This window comes from Rattus norvegicus, chromosome 7, assembly GCF_021556685.1.
Source record: "Rattus norvegicus strain SHRSP/BbbUtx chromosome 7, alternate assembly SHRSP_T2T, whole genome shotgun sequence".
Lineage (NCBI taxonomy): Eukaryota > Metazoa > Chordata > Mammalia > Rodentia > Muridae > Rattus > Rattus norvegicus.
This window is the reverse complement of record NC_141540.1, coordinates 96,632,731-96,657,504: the sequence shown is the minus strand read 5'-3', so window position 1 is coordinate 96,657,504 and position 24,774 is coordinate 96,632,731. Positions and strand designations below refer to the sequence as shown.

Genomic DNA, 24,774 nt, shown 5'->3' with positions numbered 1-24,774 from the left:
TTCAAAAGGTCAAAGCAGTTGAGAACTGAGAGGAAAAACACTATCTTTAGCAAGCACAAAGTTGTTTTTGTTTTAAGATAATCAGTAAAAGTGGACAAGAAATAAAACACCCACGTGTGGTAATGTTAAGTCAGAGTAGGAACTTTAACAATGTGTCCACAAGCAGGGCAGTGGTGGTGGCCCATGCCTCTAATACCAGCACTAAGGAGACAGAAGCAGGTGAATCTCTGAGAGTTCAAGGCCAGCCCGGTCTGTAGATAAGAGTTCTAGGAGAGCAAGAATTACACAGAAGCAGAACTCAAGTTGGAAGTCCAGAATAACTTTTATAACAACTTACAACATTTGAATATCAGGAATAATAATGTAGTTGAAAATTTAAGATACCCCCATATCCCTGTGCCTCATTCAAAGTCAACAAGTATTTCTTATACTCCTAGGCTATCAAACTAACTGATTTCCAATAAAATGCTGTGTCAGACTTTAGGGGGGAATTTCATTACACTGTTGTACTTACCGGGGAACGTACTATCATCTGGATGGATTGAATCATTAATGCTTCTCTTCAAGAGGTGATAAATATTGGTTGCTGTCAAATCTATAAAAATAAAGACCTAATTCAGTGGGCTCAAGAGTTAACATAATCTAGGTCTGTTTCAATTTCACTACCAGAGTATCTGAAGGCCAGTAAGTTGTATATACCATATATATGTTGATCAAGTCTATTCTAGTGCTGACACAGCAGAGAAAACAATCAACTCTCCAGATTTATATATGCTAATCAGTAAAAGAAATCAAAACTTCCTTCCAAAAGATGTATATATGAACTATATACTTTTCTTCCTCAAAATGTCTGCTTAATCGAAACAAAGAAAATGTAATAAAGACTAGTCAGGTACATCAAAAAACAATGCAAACAAAAAACTAAAAGCAGCTAAAAATCTTTTAAAACCGGTCATTTCTTTTTTTTTTCTTTTTTTTTTTTTTTTTTACTGTGGCATGTTCCCTTAATAGAATGGAAACTCAGATCTGCAAAACCTATCGTTTCTGTATTTTCTTCAAGGTGGTACACCAAGGGTTACTACTTTCTAAATGCATACCTTCCCCAGAAAGCAAAAATTCGATTACTATGCCACCAGGAGATTTAACCGGGTAAATATTCAGTTTGCCAAGCACTTGGGACACTGGCATCCAATACCCACAATTTTATATCTTTTCCATTGACATTATACTACTGTTCAGTTCTTATAAAAACTACTTCAGAGAGTTGTATGTTCCCGGGACCATTCGACCTATGCTCCTCCCTCCGGGACTTCAGAAACTCAAATCCTTCCCTCCCCACCGGTCTTTCCCGCCTCTTCTCAGCCCAGAGCTTACGAGGCTGTTTCTCGGTGCTCTCCAGGGATGACGCCTCAGTCCCGGGCTCCATCTCCCCACCAGCCACGGATCGGAACTTTCCTTCCCTCCAGCTGACCAGCAGCAAGTACCGATCCATCTTCTTCGCACTCAGGCTCAGTTTTAGGTCTCAAAAGAGCCGCGCGCAACGCGCACTTCCGGTTTCCTGCCGCTTAGGTTAGCTGGAAAATACTGTCCTACGTTGGTTTTCCTGCCAATTATTTTGGGAAATTATTCTCTCAGTAGCCACACTGTTTGCTCCTTTCATAACGAAACGGCTACCGGCGGGGACCCGAGAGTAGCAGGGAAGCGGATGAATGCACGACAGTGATAGGAACCTTCGTGTTCGGGTTTCTCTGTTTCCAGCCGGACAGATTGTGCTTGTGCCCCGGCTGGGCCAGAGCAAAGGAAAGGACGCTGTAGGTTGGGGAGCATGTCTAGCTTCTCAAAGGCGCCCCAGGTGAGCTTGCACGCTTCGGGCAGGACAGTGTGCTCTGTACGATGGCGAAAATGAAGAGCAGTGGTTCACAAGGATTTGATACAGAGGCTGAGCATTCAAGGAAGCTGACTCCTGTAGCCAAGAGCTGCTTTAGGAAGTCACATACCAGAGAGTTGTGAGTCTGGCCACCACTTGATATCCTTGTTTTGTTGCTCCTTTCTCTCTTCAGCCTACCCCTTTCGTGTCTTTAGTTCCTTGAGGAGAGAACTAAAGTAAGATAATAGTTTGAGTGACGTGGGGCAGTGAAAACCACTAAAATATGTTTATTTTTGTTTAGTACAGTGGAGACGGGGGTGGGGTGGGGGTGGAGCTGTAACTGATGCAGTGTAGTGCTTGCCTAGCATACCGGAAGCCCTGGGTTCTATCCCAAGCACTGCATAAATCTGTAATTGTAGTGCACGCATGGAAGGTGGAGGGACAAAGATCAGAAGTTCAAGGCCAACCTTGAAATCGATCTGCGCTTTAAAAAGAGTTTAAAAAGGAATGGAGACCTGTTGTAGGGTTTTGACCTTGAAGTCTTATCAAAAGGATTAAGCACCCTTGATCACAAGACTGTTCACAGATGGGGGATCTTTGAAAGACAAAACGGAGAATTCAGTTAGAATGCTATTTCTAGTATGCCACACAAAATACTCTGTATTAAGTAGAAGAGAAAGAATTAGTTTCTGGTATGTTAATCCAAGATGATTCCTAGCCTGATGCTACTTGAAGTACATCTCCATTAAATGTAGTTGTTACCTGTCTGTAATGAGGTAAATACCAGATGTGAAAGTCAACACTTTAAAACTTTGACGTTGAGTTGATGTATGGCAGCATTTGCATTGTTTATCAAGCTTTTTTTTTTAAAGCATTAGTCCTCATGGGATGGGGTAAACTTGCCTTCTGCATATGTGTAGGATAGTTTAAAGTTGAGGATAACCAATACGAAACCACAAGCTTAAGTGTATTTTTCTAGCATATAACTTCTGTGTGTATGCATATGAACGGACCTGGACAAGGTCTTTCTGGAACAGAGATAATTTCCTTAGTTTGGAGACATTGAAGCCAGTGATTTTTATCAGATGACCTAAAGATGTCTTGGAAGACAGGCCTGTAGTACCAGCTATTCTAGAGAATGAAGTGGGGAAAGTTCTACATTCAAGCCTTTGGGAGCTACAGAGTAAACTCAGGCCAAGCTGAGTAACTTAATGAGACTCTGTCTCAAAAGCATGGAATAGGGGCTAGTGAGGTATCTCAGGGGTAGAGTGCTTGGCTGTTGTCAAGTATATCCCAGTCGTCACGCACACAGACATGTTGAACCTCAGCTATACTTCTCTGATTGCATAGTTGCCATTAGCTCTCCTGGAACTGAGTTCTTGAGATATCTTCAGTTGCCAATTAGCCTCCCAGCTTTCTGTATAACATGCCTGACTATCCTAATACAACAATGGGAAAAGACTTCAGAACTGATAATGAAAACAAAATATACACATGCTCACACACACACACACACACATGCACACACACCAAAAAAAAAAAAATTAGTGATAGTCTGTTTTTCAAAGTGATTGCTGGCATTGATTATAGAATATGCATGATAGCATGTTGTAATGTTTTTAATTATTTCCATTTTTAAGTAGAATTTTCTTCATCCTTTTCTTTGTTTTCTAGCAATGGGCCACTTTTGCTCGAATGTGGTATCTCTTGGATGGCAAAATGCAGCCCCCTGGCAAACTTGCGGCCATAGCATCCAATAAACTTCAGGGGTTACATAAACCAGTGTACCATCAGCTGAGTAAGTATTATCTTAGTCCTAGCAGCAGCAGCCATGGTTTACACTCCAGAATAGGACTGTGTAAGGGGTCCTTTCTGTGCATATATGAGGATTCCATACTCTGTTCCTTCTGGAAGACCTCATTGGGTGCTAAACTGAGTTTGATTAAAAAATACAAATACACACACACACATACACACACACACACACACACACACACACACACACACACCCCAGTTCTTTTAGGACAACCCCATTTGATGCTATCACCAAGCGGAAATTCACCAGTGGCCTCCTTTCCACTCCAGTGCTGTCTGATTTGCACTGTAAATTGAGTTTCCCTTCTTACATTTACCTCTTCTCATGATGACACACCTTTGAGTGGAGAGGCATTAATAGGTATTGCCTGTTTCCTAAAAATCCTTCCCAGGAAGGATAAAGCTAGCTAGATGTGATAAGTTGCTGTCCACTCTTGAATTAAAGATTTGTTTTCTGTATGCTGTTTATAAAATAAACTTTTTATTCTAGAAGAGTTTTATTGAGGTATCTTCTGTCATATCCAAATTTTCGTCATACTAAGAAGTGGGTATATCCTAGTGTCCTGCCTTTCCTGTCACTCATGAAGTTACTGATTTCTGCCTCGGATCTCTAAAACCTACATGAGTGTTAATACTTCATATGACTGTCTCTAATTTTGACCTGTATGCTGAGCTCCAAGTCTATTGTCTGATCAGCATGCTCTCTTGGGTGTCAAGTAGTCCTCTTCAGTAATCAGCCCAGTTAGAGACATCATACTCCTACTTTTGTCCTACCCAAACCAACCAGCCTTCTCAATTTTCCCTATCTTAATTAGTAGTGTCTGCGTCCTTTCGGATGTTGTGGTTTGAAGCCTTCTCTACCTCTGTGCTCTGTGACTCTTCTTCTGCGTCCCCATACCCTGCCTAATAACCATGATGAAATTATAAGTTAGCAGCATTTTTGCAATCGGAAATCTTTTCCCCATCTCTCCCTGTACTTTTTTGAACTGCTGTTCTCTATACTCTCTTGCTCATAGTTTCCGCACAAGACTGCACCTAGTTATCTTTTTCCAAATGACAGAATAAAACACACAGTTGTGCACGTCCCCTGCAGGACTTGTTCCTGTGGCTTCTGAGCAACCTCTAACATTGTTACTGCCTTCCAGCTAGGGCCTTGGCATTTGAACTGCTAGATTTTGAGATTCATGGAGTTGAAGCAAGAAAGAAGTATTTCAGATTATTGGATTTAGTTAAGAACAAGGCTGAATCATTTTTCTTATTTGTTGTTCTTTCTTCTGTAATAAACTTTCAGTGGAGTATGGGAATAGCCCATACTCTGAAGTCTCTATGTAGAATATGCATCTAAGGATTCTGCCATGCTCAAGCACCTCATGCAGCATGTGACCCATACCAAACCTCATTAGAGTCAGAAGTAGTTTTTACATGACATTTTCGAACAGATACTTCATAAACACAGACACCTCTTGTTCTTCCTGGAGGTTTGGTTCTGTGGTTGCTGTGACAGCTGAATTACTGAGTACTGCACAGCACTTTTGCCTCACTGTGTTGAACGTGTTAACTCTACATCTGCAAAGCTGCTTATGACCACAAGATGTCACTACAGTCAAATTTCTAAATCACCAGTATTTGATAAAGCATTGTCTTTTAAGAATTTATTTCCAGGGCTGGGGATTTAGCTCAGTGGTAGAGCGCTTACCTAGGAAGCGCAAGGCCCTGGGTTCGGTCCCCAGCTCCGAAAAAAAGAACAAAAAAAAAAAAAAAAAAAAAAAAAAAGAATGTATTTCCAGCATTTAGTAGTCTAACAAGCAGCTATAAACTAGGTATCAGGGATTCACAATCACTGCACATATTTTGTTTTTAGAAATGAACAGTAATAAATAATGACTATAAAGTTGACCTTTAGGTATCAGACTGTAGTGTAAGTAATATTTGAACTGCTTGATTTGTCAAATGAACCTTGGCCAGACATTATGGGATACCAGCTTGTCACTTATACATGATTTTGTTTTATTTTTCCTCCCCCTCTCTGTCTCTCTCCCACCACCTCTCTCTTTCTCTCTCTCTCTCTCTCTCTCTCTCTCTCTCTCTCTCTCTCTCTCTCCCCCTCTCGTGTGTGTGTGTGTGTGTGTGTGTGTGTGTGTGTGTGTGTGTGTGTGTGTTTTACTAGGGACCTGGGTCTCAGATATACTAAACTAGCACTGTACCTCTGAGATTTGACGTTTGTGGGCGATTTAGGTCAAGGAGGAGATGACAGGGACTCATCAGCATATATCACAGTCCTCACAGTTAGGGTTTATGGTAACACAGTGACCTATGGCTATACACAGGCTCAGATGCCAGAAGTCATGCTCGCATGAGGCCTTTTATATTTGACTTCACAAAATTGAAAGTAAACATAAAGGCCAGTACCAATTGTTATTGTTTTACTGCTTTTGAATAGCAATCTTAAAATATTTCTCATACAAAATCTTTAAAATCTGTAAAAGCGGTGCTACACAGAGAGTCAGACCTTGGCCTCTTGGCCATAAGTCACCCGAGAAGGATCCTAAGGTTTTACTTACAAAAACAGTATCTTGAAGTAGGGCTTGAGAGGAGAGGGGTAAAAAAGCTACAGACTAGAAGGAAATTTTTGCAGTTAACAAAGGACTTGGACCTAGACTATATAAAGAACGTCTCAAACAACACTAAAAAGCCACTGCCTAATTAATTAGAAAGTGAACAGGTACATGACCAGGTGGCAGGTACACAAAAGTCTAATACAAGCCATTAGGGGAAATGCAAGTTAAAACCCCAATATGATCATAAAGTAGTGGTAATGAGTAAAGAATGGAGAAACTATTATTTGTCTCATATTGGTGGAAACAAAATGATACAATCTAAAAAAAAAGATGTAGGAATTCTGATTTATTTACATTCTGTACGTGGACAGAAACTATACAATTTTATTCAAATGTTTAAACTTGACAGTGAAAGCTCAGTGAGTGACAAAGCTTGCTGTGTGTCTGCCGACCTCAGTTCAATCCCTGGGAGGCTGAGAAAGGCGAAAGGAGAGGATCACATCAAGAGGGTTGGCCTCGGACCTCTGTGTGGGCTTCATGGCACGTGTTCCTGCATTCACATTCACAAAGTAGCAACCTTTAAAAGAATTTTAACCGAAGATTATATCTTTTTCATTAACAGAAATTAGACAAAAGCGACCATGCTGGTCAGGTCTCTAGCCTCCTGTACCATAGTTACTTTTGTGTTAGTCCGTAGTTCACTTAGACACACATATTTAGCTCCAGATCCATTTTGTTTTGAAGTAGTAGGAAAGAGCTTTGACGATAAAGAATTTTGACATAACTTACTAAAAAAGAAATCTACATCTTACATATAAAAGAACTTGCTTTCATGTTAATTACGGTGTTTTAACTGCTGCCTGTCCGAAGAGCCTTTGACTTCTGTAAATTTTTTAAGTCACTCTAGATGTTTTCTACATATTTACAGCCTTTTTAGAAATTCCATTTTAGTGAAAAGTTAAAAGATTGAATTTATTCTTTAGGTAGGCATCACAGCAGAGCTGGACTCAGTAGTTTTGTTTGAGCGCAGGCAAATTGCCTACCCTTGAAGGCCTCAGCGGCCCAGCTGTGAACTGTCTGAAGCTGGGGTCATCATCTCAGCATGCAGAGCCATTCTTGGGCTCCTACCTGGTTCTCTATCCAACTGCTTTACTGGCTACCATGTGTCACTTTTGGGGGCTCTCAGACTTAACCTTTCAGGTCAGCAGCAGCAGGCTTTCCAGTTCCTTCTCTGACTCCTTTCACACTGGTAATGAAAACTGACTCACCCTTCCTACACTGTTCCTTCACCCTTGATCTAAACTATGAACCTGCCTGAAAATGTTGTGTTTAGATTTATTCTTTGCATGGAATCTTTTCTTGCAATTTGGAGATTATAGTAGTATACTAATTTATACTTTCTATTTTTAGTGACATTTTAAAGTATAGTTCTAGAATCTTTTGTTGAAGTCTTTTCCCTAGTAGAATAGTGGTTTAATGTTTCAGATTTGCCAATGATATCATACACAGTGGTTCATGTTGAAACTTGCGTGTTGACAATTCAGTTTGTTTTTAGTTGGACACAAGAAGGTGTTTTTCAAGAGGAAACAGTTACAGTCCATGTATTTTGGTTTTCAGGTCATCTGTCCTGTCAAGTATGTTTACAGTCCTTGCTGAGAGTGCCATTTTAGATTTAATTAGTTAAACGTGGTTGGAAAATGCCTCATGGCCATAGTTAAGCATAAAGCCATAGCGTTCCATTGTTCTCTAAAATTGAAAAGAATAATAATCGATTGTAATGTCTCACATTTGTTTCTAATTCGCCTATTGGCAAAACATACTTGGTGCTTTTATGTACAGATTGTTCTCATATTCTTTGCTATTTGTAAAGGGAAACTTGTATCATCCACTAAAAGGTAAATGTAATAGAAATGTTGAAATGTAAACATTTTAGCACAGAGGTTTAATTGTCAATGAGAGGAATAAAGGGAATAACTGTGGGGTGACCTAAAGAATGTGTTGTTATCTTTTACATTTGTCATCTACTATTTTTCCAGTGTTGAGATTTTACAGCCAGCCAGCCAGCTCTGTCTGTGCTTGCATCAAATGAGACAAATGTGTTCAAGCCTGTTGTGCTGGGATTTTCATTTTTGAATGTGTTGTTAACACTTTAGTAATTAAATAATCAAGCCATTTTTTTTCCTTAAGGCTTTGATGTTTTCATATACAGTCTCTGCCTTGTTTCTTTTTAAACCTAGGTGATTGTGGAGACCATGTTGTCATAATAAACACAAGACATATTGCATTTTCTGGAAACAAATGGGAACAAAAAGTGTACTCCTCACATACTGGGTAAGAAAGCATCATTGCTAAGGAATATAGTTAAGATGTGTGGCTTTAATGATACCGCTGCCCTTGGTTTAAAGGAAAAGGAGAGTTTTTAAAAATGGCATCTAAGGAAATACTGATTTACTGATGTTGTGTGTATAGCTTAGTGAACAAAACCAGACCACACCCGTCAGTACAGTGAGTCAGTCTTTCTCCTGCTGTGATTCATCTTACTGCCTGCAGTGCTGCCGAACGCTGAAGTCTCACATGAGGGCTAGAGAACCATTGCTCTTCTCTAGCTCCCGCGTTGTCTGTCCCCGTCTCTCCTCAGTAAATGCACATACTCGGGTGTTCTGAGAGTTCCCAGGAACAGTGAGACTCTCTCCTCCATCGTTCCAGTTAGACTGTTTTATTGTAAAATAGATTTTGCCATGTCAATTATGGTTGATATTGTTTACTGTTAGCCAGACCTCCTTAGGTTTTTCCACACATGTTCCTGTTAAACTAAGACTCTTCCTTTTTATGTGTTTTAATTGTGTTAGTTCAGTGGCAAGAGATTAACTGCTTCATTTCAGATTTTATCTCCATCATTTGATTTTGAGGTGAGGCTTTGCCGTCCGTGTCCACTTAACCCATAATTTCAGGTGAAGGGCAGGATTTACTTAGACCTACCTCTGTGCTGTCATCCAAGTTATGATTATAAATGTTGACCTTCCACTCATATTTTAAAAAATTTGTATGTGTGTAAGTATCTTGCATCCATGTATCTATGTGGCCCACTTGAGTAGGCCAGAAGTGGGCATCGGAATCTCTGAAACTGCAGTCACACACAGTCATGAGCTGCCATGTGGGTGAGCGAGCCAAACTGGGTCCCCTGTAAGAGGGCTCATGGACTCTTAACCAGTGAACCATGTCTCCAGCCCTGATCGTCCACTCCTGATTGAGATCATTCTTCAGATACCTTTAATTTTTAAAGCCAGAATTTGTCCATTTGCCCCCTTAAAATACATTCTGGAAAGTTTGATACAGTTTCACAAAAATAAACTCACATGCATCTCTAGTAACTTCTGCTTCTGGCAAATCTCTATAAGCTGAGGTCTATAAAACAGAAGTAACTGGGAAAGAAATGTGAAAAGTCCTGAGAACGTATGTTGCATTTAACAGAGACCCGTGTCAGTCCCTGCAGCATTGCCTGTGTCTTGTGCAGATGCAGGGCAGAAGCAAGACAGCAGGGAGCGCAGTGCACTATGGGCAGCCTGGGTGGTGAGGAGGTCAGGGGGCACCACCTCCTCGCTGGCAGGTGGAAAGTCACAGTGCTTTGTGTGCTGTCAGCACAGCGGTGGCTGCAGCTTGTCGTGATGGTTTTCAGTGTCCACACTGACTGCTCACCTTGATGCCTCTGCATGGGTTGTTCCTCTGACAGTCATTCACCCTCTTTCTCAAGGACTCCAGTTCATCCATTAACCCTCGCCTCTTGTCAACTTCTGAATGCCTTCCCTATGTCCTGCTGACCAGGAGATGATCTTGTTTCTGTGCAGTCCCCACACCTTGTGTGCAGTGCTTACACGTTCCTATGGAATGACTTTCCAGTCAAACACTCTTTATACATGCGATTTTAGAGTCTTCTAAAAGGAATGAAACTCAAGTCTTACCCATGACCTGACAGTTTAGGAAATATATGTATGTTTATGATTTTTTCAGTTTCATAAAAATTATTTTAGTCATTATATAGCAATATACTGTATGTTTTACCATGCTTAATTCTTCTTCTGTACTTAAAATGAAACAAAATTTAAATATTTATAGAGTTGGATAATACTTTATAAAATGTGTAAGTTCATTTAAAATAATCCTCTGGAGGGGTTGGGGATTTAGCTCAGTGGTAGAGCGCTTGCCTAGCAAGCGCAAGGCCCTGGATACCGTTCCCAGCTCTGAAAAAAAAAAAAAAATCCTCTGGAAAAGAAATGAATTTCAAGATGAAAGGAATAAATAGGTCTTTTGACGGGCATTTCCAGAGGCATTCTATTACTCTAGAAACACACACACACACACATATATACATATACATATATACATATATAATTATTATATAATATAAATATAAATGAATATAATATAATGTACTATAATAAATATAATATAAAATAAATATATAATTATTTTCATTTGCTTAATAGTGACGTGTCTGCCCATTTGTGTTACCCCCTGTTTTCTTAAGGGGGGAAGAACATTATTTATTTCTTTGGGGTTCTTTGAGACAGACTTTGAAGCCCAGGCCTGTTTTGAGCTCTTTATGTGGCTGAATCTGGCTTTGAATTTGTGATCTTCCTGCCTCTGCCTGCAAGCGCTGGGCATATAGGAGTGTGCTTCACACCCAGCTTCCTAATCACTGTTTATGAGCTTTTCATCATTAGCCTATTGCCATACTTTTTGTTTCTTATTAACTTTATGATATTTTTACTGTTACTTAATTTTTATATAATTTAATCTGGCCTTTCCATTGGCATTCTGCTGATTTCCTGTCGCAGAAAGTCCTTTCTGACCATTTATGAACAGCACATTTTTCAGTGTTGAATACCTTGTCTAAACTCACTGAAATGTCTTGGCATGGGTGACCAAAATCGCATCACCACTTTTCAGGTCAGGGCCCTGTCTTATTTACCTGTGCATCCCCAGTACACAGCAAAACAGAGTCTTAGAAAGTTTACGTGGAGTTAATTCGTATGGGAAACTTGTGCTGTCGTCTCCTCTGTCCGTCTTCACTTGTGAGAATCAGCTGCACATTGCATTACTCGGGTCACTCCCTGCTTGGGATCTGCTTTCCAGTCCTTCAGGAGAAAGCCCAGAGCCCTGCAGTATAGCATAGGTGCTGTTAGGCCGTAGCATTTGCCAGCCCACTGTTAAAAATAGAAAGATGATCTTTAGCATAGACATTACAAAGTAGTTTTCCATGAAGGGAAAGACTATAGGAATAGATGTCTAGACAAGTGTTTTTCTCCAAAATTGAAATTCCATGAAACAAGTTGATCAGTTTGAAATAACCCATCTTTCTCAGTAGATGTTTAATCTGTCTTTAAGTTGAATTCCTAATATGTAGCTTCCTCAGTCTTCTTAAAATGTTTCAGAATTTCTTGAAGGTTACGTAAAAGAAACTTACTTAAAAAACAAATTTGTGTAATCCTAAAGTTTTCTCTTAGAATCCACTGGATGTCTCTTACTTTATGCTTTTTTGTTTGCTTTCTCTCTTTTACAAACATTTAAATTTTTCTTTTATTTATTGTTGTAAGCCTTTACAGCCATGTATTGTCAGTTTCTTATACTTTTACAAGTAATTTTCTCTTTTGACACATAGACTTTTAAAAAATTAGTTGGGGCAAATAACAGTTTTATTAGACTAACCCATACACAAATATAAAGCCAGACTCTCAATGTTACACTGAGAGCCACTGACAGAATCTGATTTCTCGGTCTAGATCCAGTTACTATGCTGGCTCTAGTCTGCCATTTAAGTCTGATATTTGATCTGAGCACTAATAAGTATAACTTACTACCTAGACCCAACCCATAGTTCCAAGGGATCTTTCCCTGACTTCTAAAACAGGGTAGTTGCTGTGTAGTGAACTGGAACCCACCTGCAGTCCCAGGTGTTGGGAAGTAGAGGGTAAAAGAGCAGGAATCGAGCATCATCCTCAGCTATGTGAGGAGGGAGACCAGTCGGAGCCAGGAAGCCACGTCTCAATATAAAAGGGCGAATGAACGTGACTTCAGGACCACGGTTCTGCCACCAGCTTTCTCCAGTCTTCACACCTAGATTACAGTTAGTCTTACTTGGTAGGGAACGTAAATTATCTGGCTCACTGCTATTTCTTTTTTTTTTTTTTTTTAAGTAAATGAATGGTAATCTAGGCAGAATGAATGGGTAAGAGAATGAATGAATGACAAAATTAATATGAAAACTATTGTGCCAAGAAAGTTTTCTGAGATAACTACCTATGAAATATTAATAGTCACTCAGGAGAATAATATTTCAATTACTGTAGCTTACTAATTATTTTTATTTTGTGTGTAAAAGTGGGTGTGTGCATATGCCACATCACATGCAGAGGTCAGGGAGCAGCCTCAGGTGGTGACCTCATTTCTCACCTTGGTGTAAGGCAGGGTTTCTAACTGCTGGGTTTGTGCTGTGTGTGCTTTTCTGCTTCCAGACATTCTCTGTGCACCTCCCATCTCAAAGGGGCAATAGGGTTATAGATGGCTGTTCTGCATCCGGCTTTTACAGCTCCCGGGGATCCAAACTCACATCCTCATTCTTGTGCAACAAGCACTTCACTCACCAAGTCACTTCTTCAGCCTCCTTACTATTTCTTTATTGCTCCTTGATTTATGTTTAAGGAAAGACATCCTGGAGCTGGAGAGATGGCTCATCAGTTAAAAACCCTGGCTGCTCTTCCAGAGGCCCTGGGTTTGATTTCAGCACCTGTGTGACCATCTGTAATTCCATTCCAGGGCATCTGATACCCTCTCTCGCCTCTGTGAGCCACAGGCACATGTATGGTGCATAGAGATGCATGCAGGCTGCATACCCATACAACCAAAAACAATTAATGATAAACGCTAAAGAAGAAGGAAATCCTAAGGCTAGAGAAATATTTCAGCAGTTAATAGCACTTACTACTCTTGGGGTAAATCCCAGTACCCACCTGGTCCCTGACAACCGCCTATGACGCCAGGGAATGCTTTCTTCCAGCTTCTGCAGACTCCTGCACACACATGGTGCACATAAATCCATGTAAAAATAATAGATCTGTAAAGAAAGAGATCCTTTTACTATTTTATTCATTGTGTGTCTGTGAGTGTGAGTGTGTGTGTCTGTGACTGTGAGTGAGTGTATGAGTGTGTGTGACTGTGTGTGTGTATGTAAGTGTCTGTGTGAGTGTGACTGTGAGTATGTGTGAGTGTGAGCCTGTGTGTGTGTGTGTGTGTGTGTGTGTGTGTGTGTGTGTGTGTGTACATGTACAGGTGCCCACACATATGGGTATGAAGGTCAGAGAAGAACTTGCATGAGTCAGTTCTATTTAATGGGTCCCTGGAACAAACTCAGGTTGTCAAGCACTGTTACCCACCAAGACATTTCACTGGTCCCATTACTATTTAATTTTTAAGAACTAATAAACACAGTATCCAGAAGCAAAATAGAATTTGTTAGAATCATTGTATTGTTATAAAAGTATGATCGCCTTAAGAGCATGTTTCTTCTTTTAACAGCTACCCGGGTGGCTTCAGACAGGTAACAGCTGCACAGCTCCACCTGAAAGACCCAGTGGCGGTAAGCTTGCTGTGTGTAGTGGCTCTCTGGGCAAGACTGGTTCAGACCGCTTTTACCATGTCCCTTCTACTGTAGGCACCATTCTGGGCAATACATGGTTCGTTGCATTATACAAAGTTTCTGGAGGTTGTCGTTTGTTTGGTAGGTTGCTTTTTTGAGAGTATTTCTCTGTGTAGCTCTGGCTGTCCAAGAACTCACTCTGTAAGTGAGGCTGGCCTCAAACTCAGAGATGTAAATGCTGAGATTAAAGGTGTGCCCCACCCCACCTAGCTACACAAAGCTTTATTGATGTCATGTTCATTACCATTCAATTGTATTTCCTAATTACAGTTATGACAACTCAAAATTTTAGATACTTTTTTTGGGGGGGTAAGTCTGTCATTGCCTAGAATATGATGAGCTTGCTTAGTGTATTTTAATTTTACCAACTTATTTGCCTGATTTATTATCTGATTAAATGATTATATGATACTAAAATCTAAGTTATGGACTTGTTCATTTCTATATAGCTCTGTCAGTTGGGGGATTGTATATTTTGAAGGCTTAGTGTTAGGTGAAGTTACGTTTAGAGTGATAATCTTACAGAACAAATAAATGAAGGTCAGTATGTTTGGCCTTCCTGATCGTTAGCAGTGCTTCCTATCTTGAGGATACACTGCTAGAGTGTAGTGTATCAGTCTCCTTTTGATTTGCATTTATCTGGGATATAACTTGCTATAGTTTAAATTAACCCCTTCCAACATCTACTATCCCTACCAACACATCACGGAGGAGAAAACAGATCCCAGAATGAAGATAGGGGAATAATGGGTTGTAAGCAAATAAAAAACACACATTCCAACAAAAACCCAAACCAACCAAAGTCAAATGATGAGAAGATAAATAACAAGAATGTTGAATTGGAAGGGGTAAGACAATCTTGACAGAGAATGTTTGTTAAGAATTTTAGGGGGTTGGGGATTTAGCTCAGTGGTAGAGCACTTGCCTAGGAAACGCAAGGCCCTGGGTTCAGTCCCCAGCTCCAGAAAAAAAGAACCAAAAAAAAAGAATTTTAGCTCATGCTAGGCAACCACTCTACCACTGAGCTGCATTTCTAGCCCTAAAAGATATTTTAATAAACAATTAATAGCTTGATTATTAATTTAATAAATACATATTTGTTATTATTGAAGTATATAAAATAATAAACACTATTATTAATACTTTTAGGAGTGTAGCTCTTCACAGTTGATGGCTTCTGGCAGGGACATGGGGAAGAATTCAACTGTCTTTAAGGGTGTGTCCACTGGGAGTTTGACTATGCTCTAATGAGTGTATGGGCAACACAAATTGAACTTGATGTATGTTTTTCTTTTTCTTTGGGACAGGACATGTACAGGGGAGGGGGCGTGTGGGACACCTGTGAGGAATCAGAAGCAAGTGTGATTGGGATATACTGTATGAAATTCCCAATAAAAATATATTGGGAAAATAACAAGTATTGTTAATATTTATTATCATTTGAATGACATACTCAGGAAAGTTATAATTCATGTTTACCCTACTACCAGTGTCCTTTCTAGTATTTTACAACTTATTTTTCCTTCTTGGCTGTCAATAAACCTGGCCCTTGAACTATATACTCAGAGAAGAATAGCCCTTTCCCTTTTGGTAACTGTTAGCTATTTTCTTAAAGGCATTTATAAGTGAATATGGCATCCCTCCAAAAACACTCCTTAGTTCATAAAAAAAGTTGGAGGAACGATAAATGCATTGACTGTCATGATACAACCGTTCGTTTAGTACTACCTCAAGTTCTCCTGTTGGATGTAGGAGAGGGGTATTCTGTTATACTTAGACCTGGTAACTATTGAGAAGTCCCACATGTTGACGTCTGAATCATTCATGCAGACATACTTCTTAGGAAATAGTACTCTGTTTCATAGGTAGTATGTTTTTACACTATTACAGGTCCCTAAATTGTGCTTGACTTACTTGCTGTGGCTTGTACAGAAAAACTGTACGACTGGAGAGATAATGCTCTCTAATATAATTTACAATAAATTATAAGTACTTCAAAAGTTTGAAAAGTTAGTTTCTGCGTCATTTGGGTCTGTGAACTGTACACTAGGAGGCAATATAATTCAACTTTAATATTAACGTGATAAGGTTTGTAAAAAATTTTTAAATTTTTCTTACTTTTCAAGTTACCATGCAATGGTAATGGGTTTAATCATGGCAATTATATATATGTCTTTATACTTTATTCTAATTTTAATTTTGATAAACAAAAATTGAAAAATAATACAAAATGTTTAGTGAAGGCTTATAAAATATTTCATTTGAGCCTATTTACATTATTAACTCACTGAAAGATCTCAATTTGCTAACATTTTATTTATCAATTTTTGTTCTGTGACGAGTGTCTTACGTGCATGTTTGTGTACTGTGTGTGTGCAGTGCCACAAGGCATGTGTTGTCCTAATGACTTATAGGGAGAAGTACATTGTGCATGTGATTGCACACTGTGTTTCTCTTCCTGGCAGTAATACTGTTTAATTTGAATTCCAGTACAGCATTTGATAGATAGATGAAATTAGGTCACACTGTCTGCACTAAATTTCCCTGCTGCTATTGAGGCTGGTTATAGTACTTGGTTCACAGAATCATAAATACATTGTTAAAATGTGACACACTGACTATTATACAAGTAGTAAATTGTTGGTGGATGTTCACTGTGACCATTGGTGCTACCTTGTGACTTAACTGTCAGTATCACTCTACTCAGATTAGTCTGTGAATTTAAAGCTCATTGTCTCCCTCCTCGTGGAGATAGAATTCAGATCCCTTGGGTTCTTGTACAAACTTAGAGAATGACTTAGGTTGAAACTGAACAGATACAAGGGTGCTCTCTAGTCCCATCCATTTTCTTTTACTCAATATACAACAGGCAAGTAGCCCTCTAGGAAACAGCAGTGTAGAAAGTAACAGAAGTCCCTTTCGAGTGCTCCTGTGCAGTTTACTTAGTCTGTCTCCGTCCTGGTTCACACAGACTCTTAGCCACGCCTTTGCACAGCCACCTCTAATTGTCTCTGCCCTCAGTCTCTCCTGAGTCTCGCCTTGTGTTAAGCCCTCCGTGTATCTCTTTTTCAGATTGTGAAGTTAGCTACTTATGGCATGCTGCCCAAAAACCTGCACAGAAGAACGATGATGCAAAGGCTGCATCTTTTTCCTGATGAGGTAAGTCGGCAGCACTGCGGGCAGTGCCTCTTCTCGGTGCGCAGTAAAGCACTGCTTCCTACTGTCAAACAGTTGCCATAGGCTGGTTGTCAATAATTATATCTCAGCTTCCAACATATTTATTGTATTTCAAAGTGAACATAATGCACACATGCGTGAGCACATGCATACATACACAGTGATAATGATTCCCTCATTAAACCATTAAGTGACATGTCATTGAGCTAAAGAGCAGAAAGATCTACAAGTTCTGTTGGCCTGTCAGTCATTGCTTTCTTTTTAATGGAAACTATTAGGAGTGCCCTGTGAAACAGGGGTCCTCAGTGATGGTTTTATCACCTGTGAAAAAATAATAGTAATTTTGTTTCATTTTATGTGATAAGAAATAAGCTCTCTGTGGATCATGGATTAATAACTTCTGGTTGCTAATTCTTGCTCATGACTCAACAAGGAGTTTTTTAAGTGATGACTTATGCAAGCTCAGTCACTATCTGCACGGCCAAGCTAAATTCTGAGAAGAAAAAGTAACATTTAGAAGGCAGTAGCCCTGGATACAGCTACTGGTGTGCACACTTGGCCGGATGGAAAAGTGGAAGGGTGAACCAAAACAGCTCCTTTTTATAGCACACAAGAAAGGGATAAATTAATTACTACTTTTTAAAAAATAAATTGTCAAGGCGACACATATCTGTAACCCAGCTCTTGGAAGGCTGAAGTAGGATGATCACAAGCTCAAAGCCAGCCTGGGCTGTCTAGAGTATTTTTATGGGCAACCTGGATCCAACCTTGTCTCCAGAAATCAAGGAGCAATAAACGAAAAGGAGGAAAAGCAGAAGGAAAGACAATTCAGAGAGCATCACCACTTCATTGAACTTCTCAGGATTTATACAACGTGCTTTAAAGATTATGGTGTTTTCTCATTCCTTTTGCTTGTTTTTAATACTAAGTTTATTGTTTACTAATAAATATATTTGAAGATTTCTAAGTTGTAGATATGTTTAATGTAGGATATTCCAGAAGATATTCTTAAGAATTTAGTGGAAGAGCTTCCTCAGCCACGGAGAGTGCCTAAGCGGCTGGACGAGTACACCCAAGAAGAAATAGAGGCTTTCCCGAGAGTGTGGGCCCCGTAAGTGTGCCTCCCCTGTGCCTTTCCACTCTTCTCTTTTCAAGCTGAACTCTGAGAAATGTCAGACCCTTAAAGGTGGCAGGAGCAAACAGTTTCAGATCCCTTTAGAAACTCAGCAGCTTTTAACCTCAAACTCCAGTGAGGATGTTGGACCCGAAGGTCTGTGAGCCTTGCGACCATGTGAAGTAAGTGCAAAGGTGTTGTTGGATACTGCACCTGAGGCCACTGTGTGTGGGGTGACTGTTTTAATGGTAACTCCACTGTCATCATCCTAAATGGGGGAGTCTGCATTTTCATATTACATGGTAAGACAAGAATGTCACTTAATGAAAGTCCATTAAATTAGAAATTTTAGGTTTGATCCAAGAAAAAAATAATAGAACATTTTCTCTCTTCCACACAAATTCCCTGTACCTTATGTCCATTATGACAAGCCATCTCTGGCCTAATTGTCTCCAGGCTCCTGTGACTTGGAAATACAGAAGATGTAGCATATAGCTTCATTTTCCTGGGCAGTGCCTCTTGTCCTTACCTGGCTTGGGCTCCTCATTGTAGGCTATCTATCCCGTAGTGGAAAGTTCCTTCACACTGCTGTGTTTCTCGTAGTGTGGGTTGGGCGTGTGTGTTTGTCTCTTTAGTGTCTTGTGTTGCTCACTAGATTTGACAGCTCACAATAAAACTATATCCTTGTCCTGCTTAGTGCTAAGCACTATGCCCAGCACACTGCATGAGCACTCAACACGTTCTCACCAAGTGAATTCACAATGATACACAATTTTCTTCAATAGCTTTTATAAGTGAAGTTCATAAGGTCTAGGAAAAAAGTAAAAGAAAGCATATTTCAGTTTTTATAGCCATTTATCACTACTCAGAATAATTTAATTTATATCTTATTACTATCTTCCTATATTAACAACTAAAGATAGCAAGAGGTAAGAAAGCATTTACAGTACTGTTCTCATGAGGAACTATAGTTTGATCCCATTTTTTATAAATTAGAAAGTAGGCAGAGAAAGATGTGGAGTACACTAAGATTATGCACTAAGTGGTGACTAGGGATTGAGCAGAAGGTAACTAACTCCTAGGTCATCCTCCCGACTGTGGCACTGGAGTGCCTTGTGCATCTACGGTGGGCAGAGCTACTTCTGCCTGCGATGTGCGCAATGAACAGTCATTCATCTGAGCGACCCCACTCCTAGAAAGAGGACCTGCCACGTGTTCTCAGGGCTGGGTGGGAATTTCTGAAAAATGAAGAGATGAATCCTTCCCTCACCAACTTCGGTACTCAGGTTCGGAACTTCCCTTTATATGGCCTAGTTCTAAACCCTTCACTAAGTCTGTTTCTTCATCGGAACTCACATAGTATTAGCATGCCTAGTCATAGAGAAGTTTTACATAGAAGTGTCTAAGTAGAAAGAACACTGTTCACAGATGTTCAGTTTTAATAAATTATATCCTATAACGGTAAGTCATCTTTGAAGTCCCATCAAGTTGTCTTCATTTAACAAACATCCCATAAATATATTCCATGTCTAATATTCTCATAGACTCACCATCAGAAGTAAGCTTATATTTGTGACCAGCAGAATTGTGATAGCATTTTTTAACCAGATCTAATTAAATCAAATATATCACCAAGTTATAGGAAGTTATAATATAGTCTAAAGAGTTTAACCAAAGCAGTGTGGAAATACATTCACATTCAAAACTAGTCTATTTAATGTTATTAAATCAAACAATACTGGTCACAACTGCTTATTTTTGTAACTGTCTCTACCATATAAGTACAGAAAGGGCTTCTCTGCAATTATTTTTAAAGAGACTCTCAGTAGAGCTTAGAGCCGCTTGGCTTAGTTTTGTGTTCCTACAGTGGGGATGGATTTTCCTGTTCTTTCACTTTTATTCCCTGTAACAGGAATACACATTAGACGGAGGGCTTTTCTTTATGGTTCATTAAAGTAGTGGTCTTTCCTCCTAAGTAGTTATGCAACATATGGTAACTTCTATTGCCCAAAGAGTAAGTGGATATACATGTACTAAACTTTATTGTGGTATAGGGTTAGTAATCATTTAACAGACATCATTCAAAATGTCATTTTCTCCGCATGCTAGCGCTAGTAGCAGGCCCAGCTAGTTTTTAGTGCATGACACGCATGTGACCAGGAAAAGCTTTATAGACAGCTGGCTCTGGCCAGCTGCTCTGCCATTGCTGTTATCGATTAATTTTAAGTTTCAGTGACCACAGTGATTGCCTTGCTGGCCTGTGCAATTAAAGTTTAGTGCTTCAAGTTCTAGTAAATTTCTGTACACTTTAAAAGTAGAAATAAAATATCTCAAATACCATTCAATTCAATACACTGAAAGTAGAATTTCTTACTATTGAATTCTCCTCTATGAGACGGAAATCTCTCCTTTTGGAGGAAATAGCTTTTATTCCAACAAAAATAGATGATTCAAGAATGTAGTCTCCCTTTGGAATGTAATCATTAGAAATTATTCAGGATCGATCTGATGGTGAGTCTGCAGGGACATGATGGGACAGGTATGTCTGGACTACACCAGGAGTGAAGATACTGGTAATACTAGAAACTTGCTCCATTTTGTGTGTGTGTGTGTGTGTGTGTGTGTGTGTGTGTGTGTGTGTGTGTGTGTTAATAAAACTTATATGGGGATTTTTTTGGCTTTTGGTAATAGGGAAATTTATAAACTTTTCTCTCAGAGACTTAAAGCTTTTGAACAGCAGCAATAATTGTCAACCTAAATATTAAGCCAGCTGGCGATTAGTACATTTGATTTCACTTTATTCAAAACTGCTACTCTTGGGATCTCATTTAAATTCAGTGCTTCAGAGGTTTTCTGGTCTTTAAAGCATACTCTCAGCATATGCTAACTCCATTTTGCCTATTACTGATTAGTCATTTTCTAAAATAATGGATGGAAATAAGAGATGAACGCTATCGATAACAAAGTCATAACGTTTAAAGTCAAGCCATTTTCAATTGACTGTTCCTCTGACTTCTTCCATTAATGGACAAATTTATCATCTTAGTGTGCTTTATACTGGAGAACGTTTTGAAGAAAGTGCTGTAAAGTTATATTTTATTCTCTAGATAATATGAAGTAGGCATGTGCCTGATTGAGCACGTGGTTTTGTGGGGATTATACTTAGAAGTGTATATGAGAAGACATTTTAAAAAAGAAAGAAGAAAGACAGACAGATAGAGAGAGACAGAGAGGCAGACAGAGAGAGAGAATAGCAGGATTGTCCTTCCTTTACACATTGATTGCCTGAAATCATAGCTTTCAAGTGGACAACCATTTTAATACTATCATATTAGTAATTATTTCTATAATTGCTGCAGTTTTGCCAGCATATTACAGAATTCCAATAATCATATTCTGTGTGGTACTCTGATTGAAATGGAAATTTTTTTTACTGTGTGGGCAAAAAATTAAAATTGGATCATTTTAACTTCTTTAGTTTTGAGTTTTACATAGTTCTGTAGGAGAGCTTTTTGTCTGGAAAGACTGCATTGGTGAACGTTTTGTGTCCTGAACTGCTTTGCATTTTATTTGCTCACTCGTTAACTCAGTGATGCTTTATAGTAAACAAAAGTCACCTTTGTAGAGAAACTGAGTGGAAAGACTTAGCATCAGTGGTGCTTGAAAACTTAGAGTGAAACCCCACATCCCCCGTGTTACACATGCTACAGTGTATGCATTTAGAAATGTCCTGCCGGGAGAGGGTGGAGCTGAGAAGGTATAAGGATGACCATGAGTGGCTTCAGACTGTCTTCCCACAGACTGGGGTCAGGGTTAGAGCATTTAATGAGCAATACACATGACACTATGCAAGCAGAGTGGCCCTGGTGCTGGGTGCAGTGGCACCAGGGAGCACCAAGGAAGCACCCTGTGCAGGGTACAGCCCGTGAAGGGAGCAAGGCTCTAATCTTAGTGTATGTCCTCTGGACTGAGAGCCATTAATCCTAGTAATGTGTCAAGTTTATTGTAAATGATATTAAAACAAGAGTTTTGTTCATGGCCTTATAAAATGTGCTTTAGCTCATAAACTTGAAGGTAGTGAAGAAAGATTTTACCTTGTGTAATCCTTTAAGGAGCAGGAACAGGTAGACAGAATCAGGGTTTTCTGTAATGGTGCTGGCTAGCCCGGTTGTGTGGCGTTCTCCCACAAGATTTAAGTTGCTGTTCCTCACAGTCAGGAGCTATGGTGAGTTCAGGAAAGAGGGTGTGTTCCAACTTTCCCATCTTGTTTCAACCAGCACTGGCCTAAACCATCGACTGGGGATTTGCAGTGCTCAGTGTGGTTCACGTGAGGTTTTCTAAGCACTGTTCTTCTGGGTATGAGCAGATCAGCACCACGTGTTAACATAAAAAGAAATCTATTTTAAAGGGAAAAACTTAGGAATTTAGGGGGGTGCTGTTGTTGTTGTTGTTCTCTTGGTTTGTGTTGTGTTGTTGTTGTTGTTGTTTGTTTTGCTTTAAAGCACATAAACATGAATCTGGAGGTCTGACAGCAACATGTGGGAGTCAGTTATCTCTTGCCCAGGTATGAGATCCAGGAGTCGATCTTAGGTCATCGGGCCTTCACGCTAGCACCTCTACTCATTGAGCTATTCCACCAGTCTAGAAACTGAAGGTTTTAAGTTACTAAATACATATATATTTAGGCACAGAGAAACTGGCTTACTTTGTAAAGTACTTTAAAACTATCACTTCTGTTTTGTGATACTTTGGCTTGAATGTTCTTTAGAAGTGTTCCCCTTAAGTGAAAATTAACTTCCATTTTAAAGTGTAAAATCTTCTTAATCCAGGAGAAAATGAAATAGTGGTTCATGACGATATACACATATTTTTGTTTTTATCTTTCAGACCTGATGATTTTCGGATATAGGAGAATGGAAGTGGTGGAAAATTACAGCAAGAGAATGAATGCTCATGAAGTATTCCTGTGACCTAGGGCAGAGAGAGAACACGGGAGCTCACTGTGGAGAACACTCAAGAAGGCCAGGCCTCAGTGGGAAAGTGCAGTAGAACATTCTATTTTACAGAAGTGTCTTGTGTAGCCTGGCACTGGTTTAAATGCTATAAATGTTAATAAAATGCTTATTTGGTTATGTATTCAATGTCTCTTACTGAAAACATAGCCCTTCTATAACATTGACTTGTAAGAAGCCAAAAATCCCCATATTTGTGTATTTTCTCCCAAAAGATATTACACTCTTATACCCATGAACAAGGCCCACCCTCCCTCTCCCTTATCTGTGGTGTCTTTTCCCCATTCTGTAGAATTCATTGTGCTGGCTCGGGACAGATATGCTGCTGCTGTCTTTTTCTGTGTCCTGAGCAGCCATTTCCATTCTTTATGGTCTAAGGAGATGTTAGAGGATTAGGAGGTGGAGTTAGATGAGACTCTGCTGACGCACCTGTCAGGAAGTGTCAGCCATGCTGGAGTTGGACTTCTTAGTGAGTGGCTCTTTTGACTCACTCTTGCTCCCATGAGTAACTCAATGAGCCTTTTGGTTTGTTGATGCCCTGTTAGGTCAGTCAGTCTTAGAAAATCCTCAATATAGGTGAGGCTTTTCCTGCAGTTCACACCTGTTGGCCAGGCATCGCACTCTATACACACAGAAGCCAGTGCTGTGTCATGTCCCAGGGTGTTAGGAGGCCGGTTGCTAGGATCTGATAAAGACAAAGCTAAGTGATAGAATTACAGTCTCTGAAGGATGAAAATGGTTGTTGCTGAAGGCAGTGAGGGAGACGAGACACCCATTATACTGTTCTCAGCCACCATCCTCTGGGCCTGCATTTTTTCTTCATACTACATGTGACAGAACATTTACTTACACACATGCCAGGAGTCTTGGCTGAGTAAGTAGTCACGCATGACTGATTAGTGAGAGGATATATCTCATTTGTAGTTTTGTTAAGATCAAGATCAGCATTATTTCAGTCATTCAGGAAAATAAACCTTGGCAAACACCAAAAGTCTCAGACTAAATATAAAAGGACTTAAATGTTGTGAGTGACAGAAAAATTGTGGTCAGGACAGGTGGGTTCGGTCACCTGGGTACTCAGTTGCTGGTGCAGTTGAAGGGGAGCATTGGCCAGTTCTGAAGTCTACGTGGATATGTTCTCAGGGAACTGACTCAAGTCTGACATAGGATTTATGAATCGAAGAATTTTTCTCCAGGAGATTGTAGTGCCAGAGGTCGTTAGGAACTCCTCTAAGAATCCTTTCCATCCAGGCTGACAGAAGTCTGTGAAGTGATGTCTTCTCCATTGATAGCATCACCTGGTTTTACCTTTATTCTTCACTGCCCGGGATCTCACTGTAGAAAGCCAATTCTGAAGTTTGTAATCATTTATATGGTTCTGTAACAGTGTGTGATGCTTTTCTGTAGCAGAAAGAACTCTGACAGCTCCTTGCCCTGCCATCATTTTATAAAGTGATAATTGATTTTTTTTTCCCAAATAGATCCTAGATTAGAACTAATGGGAATGTTTTTAGATGAGAAAGCCAAAGGCTTTAGTC

At 39.6% G+C, this 24,774-nt stretch overlaps 2 protein-coding genes across 5 annotated transcripts in view; one reads left to right on the top strand and one right to left on the bottom strand.

Moving 5' to 3' along the window:
* The window catches only part of Mtbp (MDM2 binding protein), an 84,183-nt gene extending 82,477 nt beyond the window's left edge, over positions 1 to 1,706 (bottom strand). For 2 of the 3 annotated variants that reach the window (XM_087558674.1, XM_087558675.1), the window contains exons 1-2: positions 1,375 to 1,524; positions 515 to 595 (exon numbers count right to left, since the gene is read on the bottom strand). In XM_087558674.1, coding sequence (XP_087414800.1) covers positions 515 to 595; positions 1,375 to 1,492 — 199 coding nt within the window. In that variant the 5' untranslated portion in view covers positions 1,493 to 1,524. 3 annotated transcript variants of the gene reach the window in all.
* Positions 1,707 to 1,796: 90 nt separating this feature from the next.
* Mrpl13 (mitochondrial ribosomal protein L13) lies at positions 1,797 to 23,360 on the top strand. Of its 2 annotated transcripts, none has more exons than XM_087556472.1 (7): positions 1,797 to 2,006; positions 3,542 to 3,665; positions 8,478 to 8,571; positions 13,813 to 13,873; positions 17,006 to 17,092; positions 18,100 to 18,221; positions 23,112 to 23,360. In XM_087556472.1, exons 2-7 carry the CDS (start codon positions 3,563 to 3,565, stop codon positions 23,131 to 23,133), a joined length of 489 nt encoding a protein of 162 aa, XP_087412598.1. In that variant the 5' UTR covers positions 1,797 to 2,006; positions 3,542 to 3,562; the 3' UTR covers positions 23,134 to 23,360.
* The last annotated feature ends 1,414 nt before the right edge of the window (positions 23,361 to 24,774 follow it).

Excerpts from the sequence above, each read along its gene's own strand:
- Mrpl13 (XM_087556472.1), top strand. The coding sequence starts at position 3,563 with ATGTGGTATCTCTTGGATGGCAAAATGCAGCCCCCTGGCAAACTTGCG. Across the intron at positions 8,572-13,812 it reads GTGTACTCCTCACATACTGG|CTACCCGGGTGGCTTCAGAC; the intron begins GTAAGAAAGCAT and ends TTCTTTTAACAG. Across the intron at positions 18,222-23,111 it reads TTCCCGAGAGTGTGGGCCCC|ACCTGATGATTTTCGGATAT; the intron begins GTAAGTGTGCCT and ends TTTATCTTTCAG.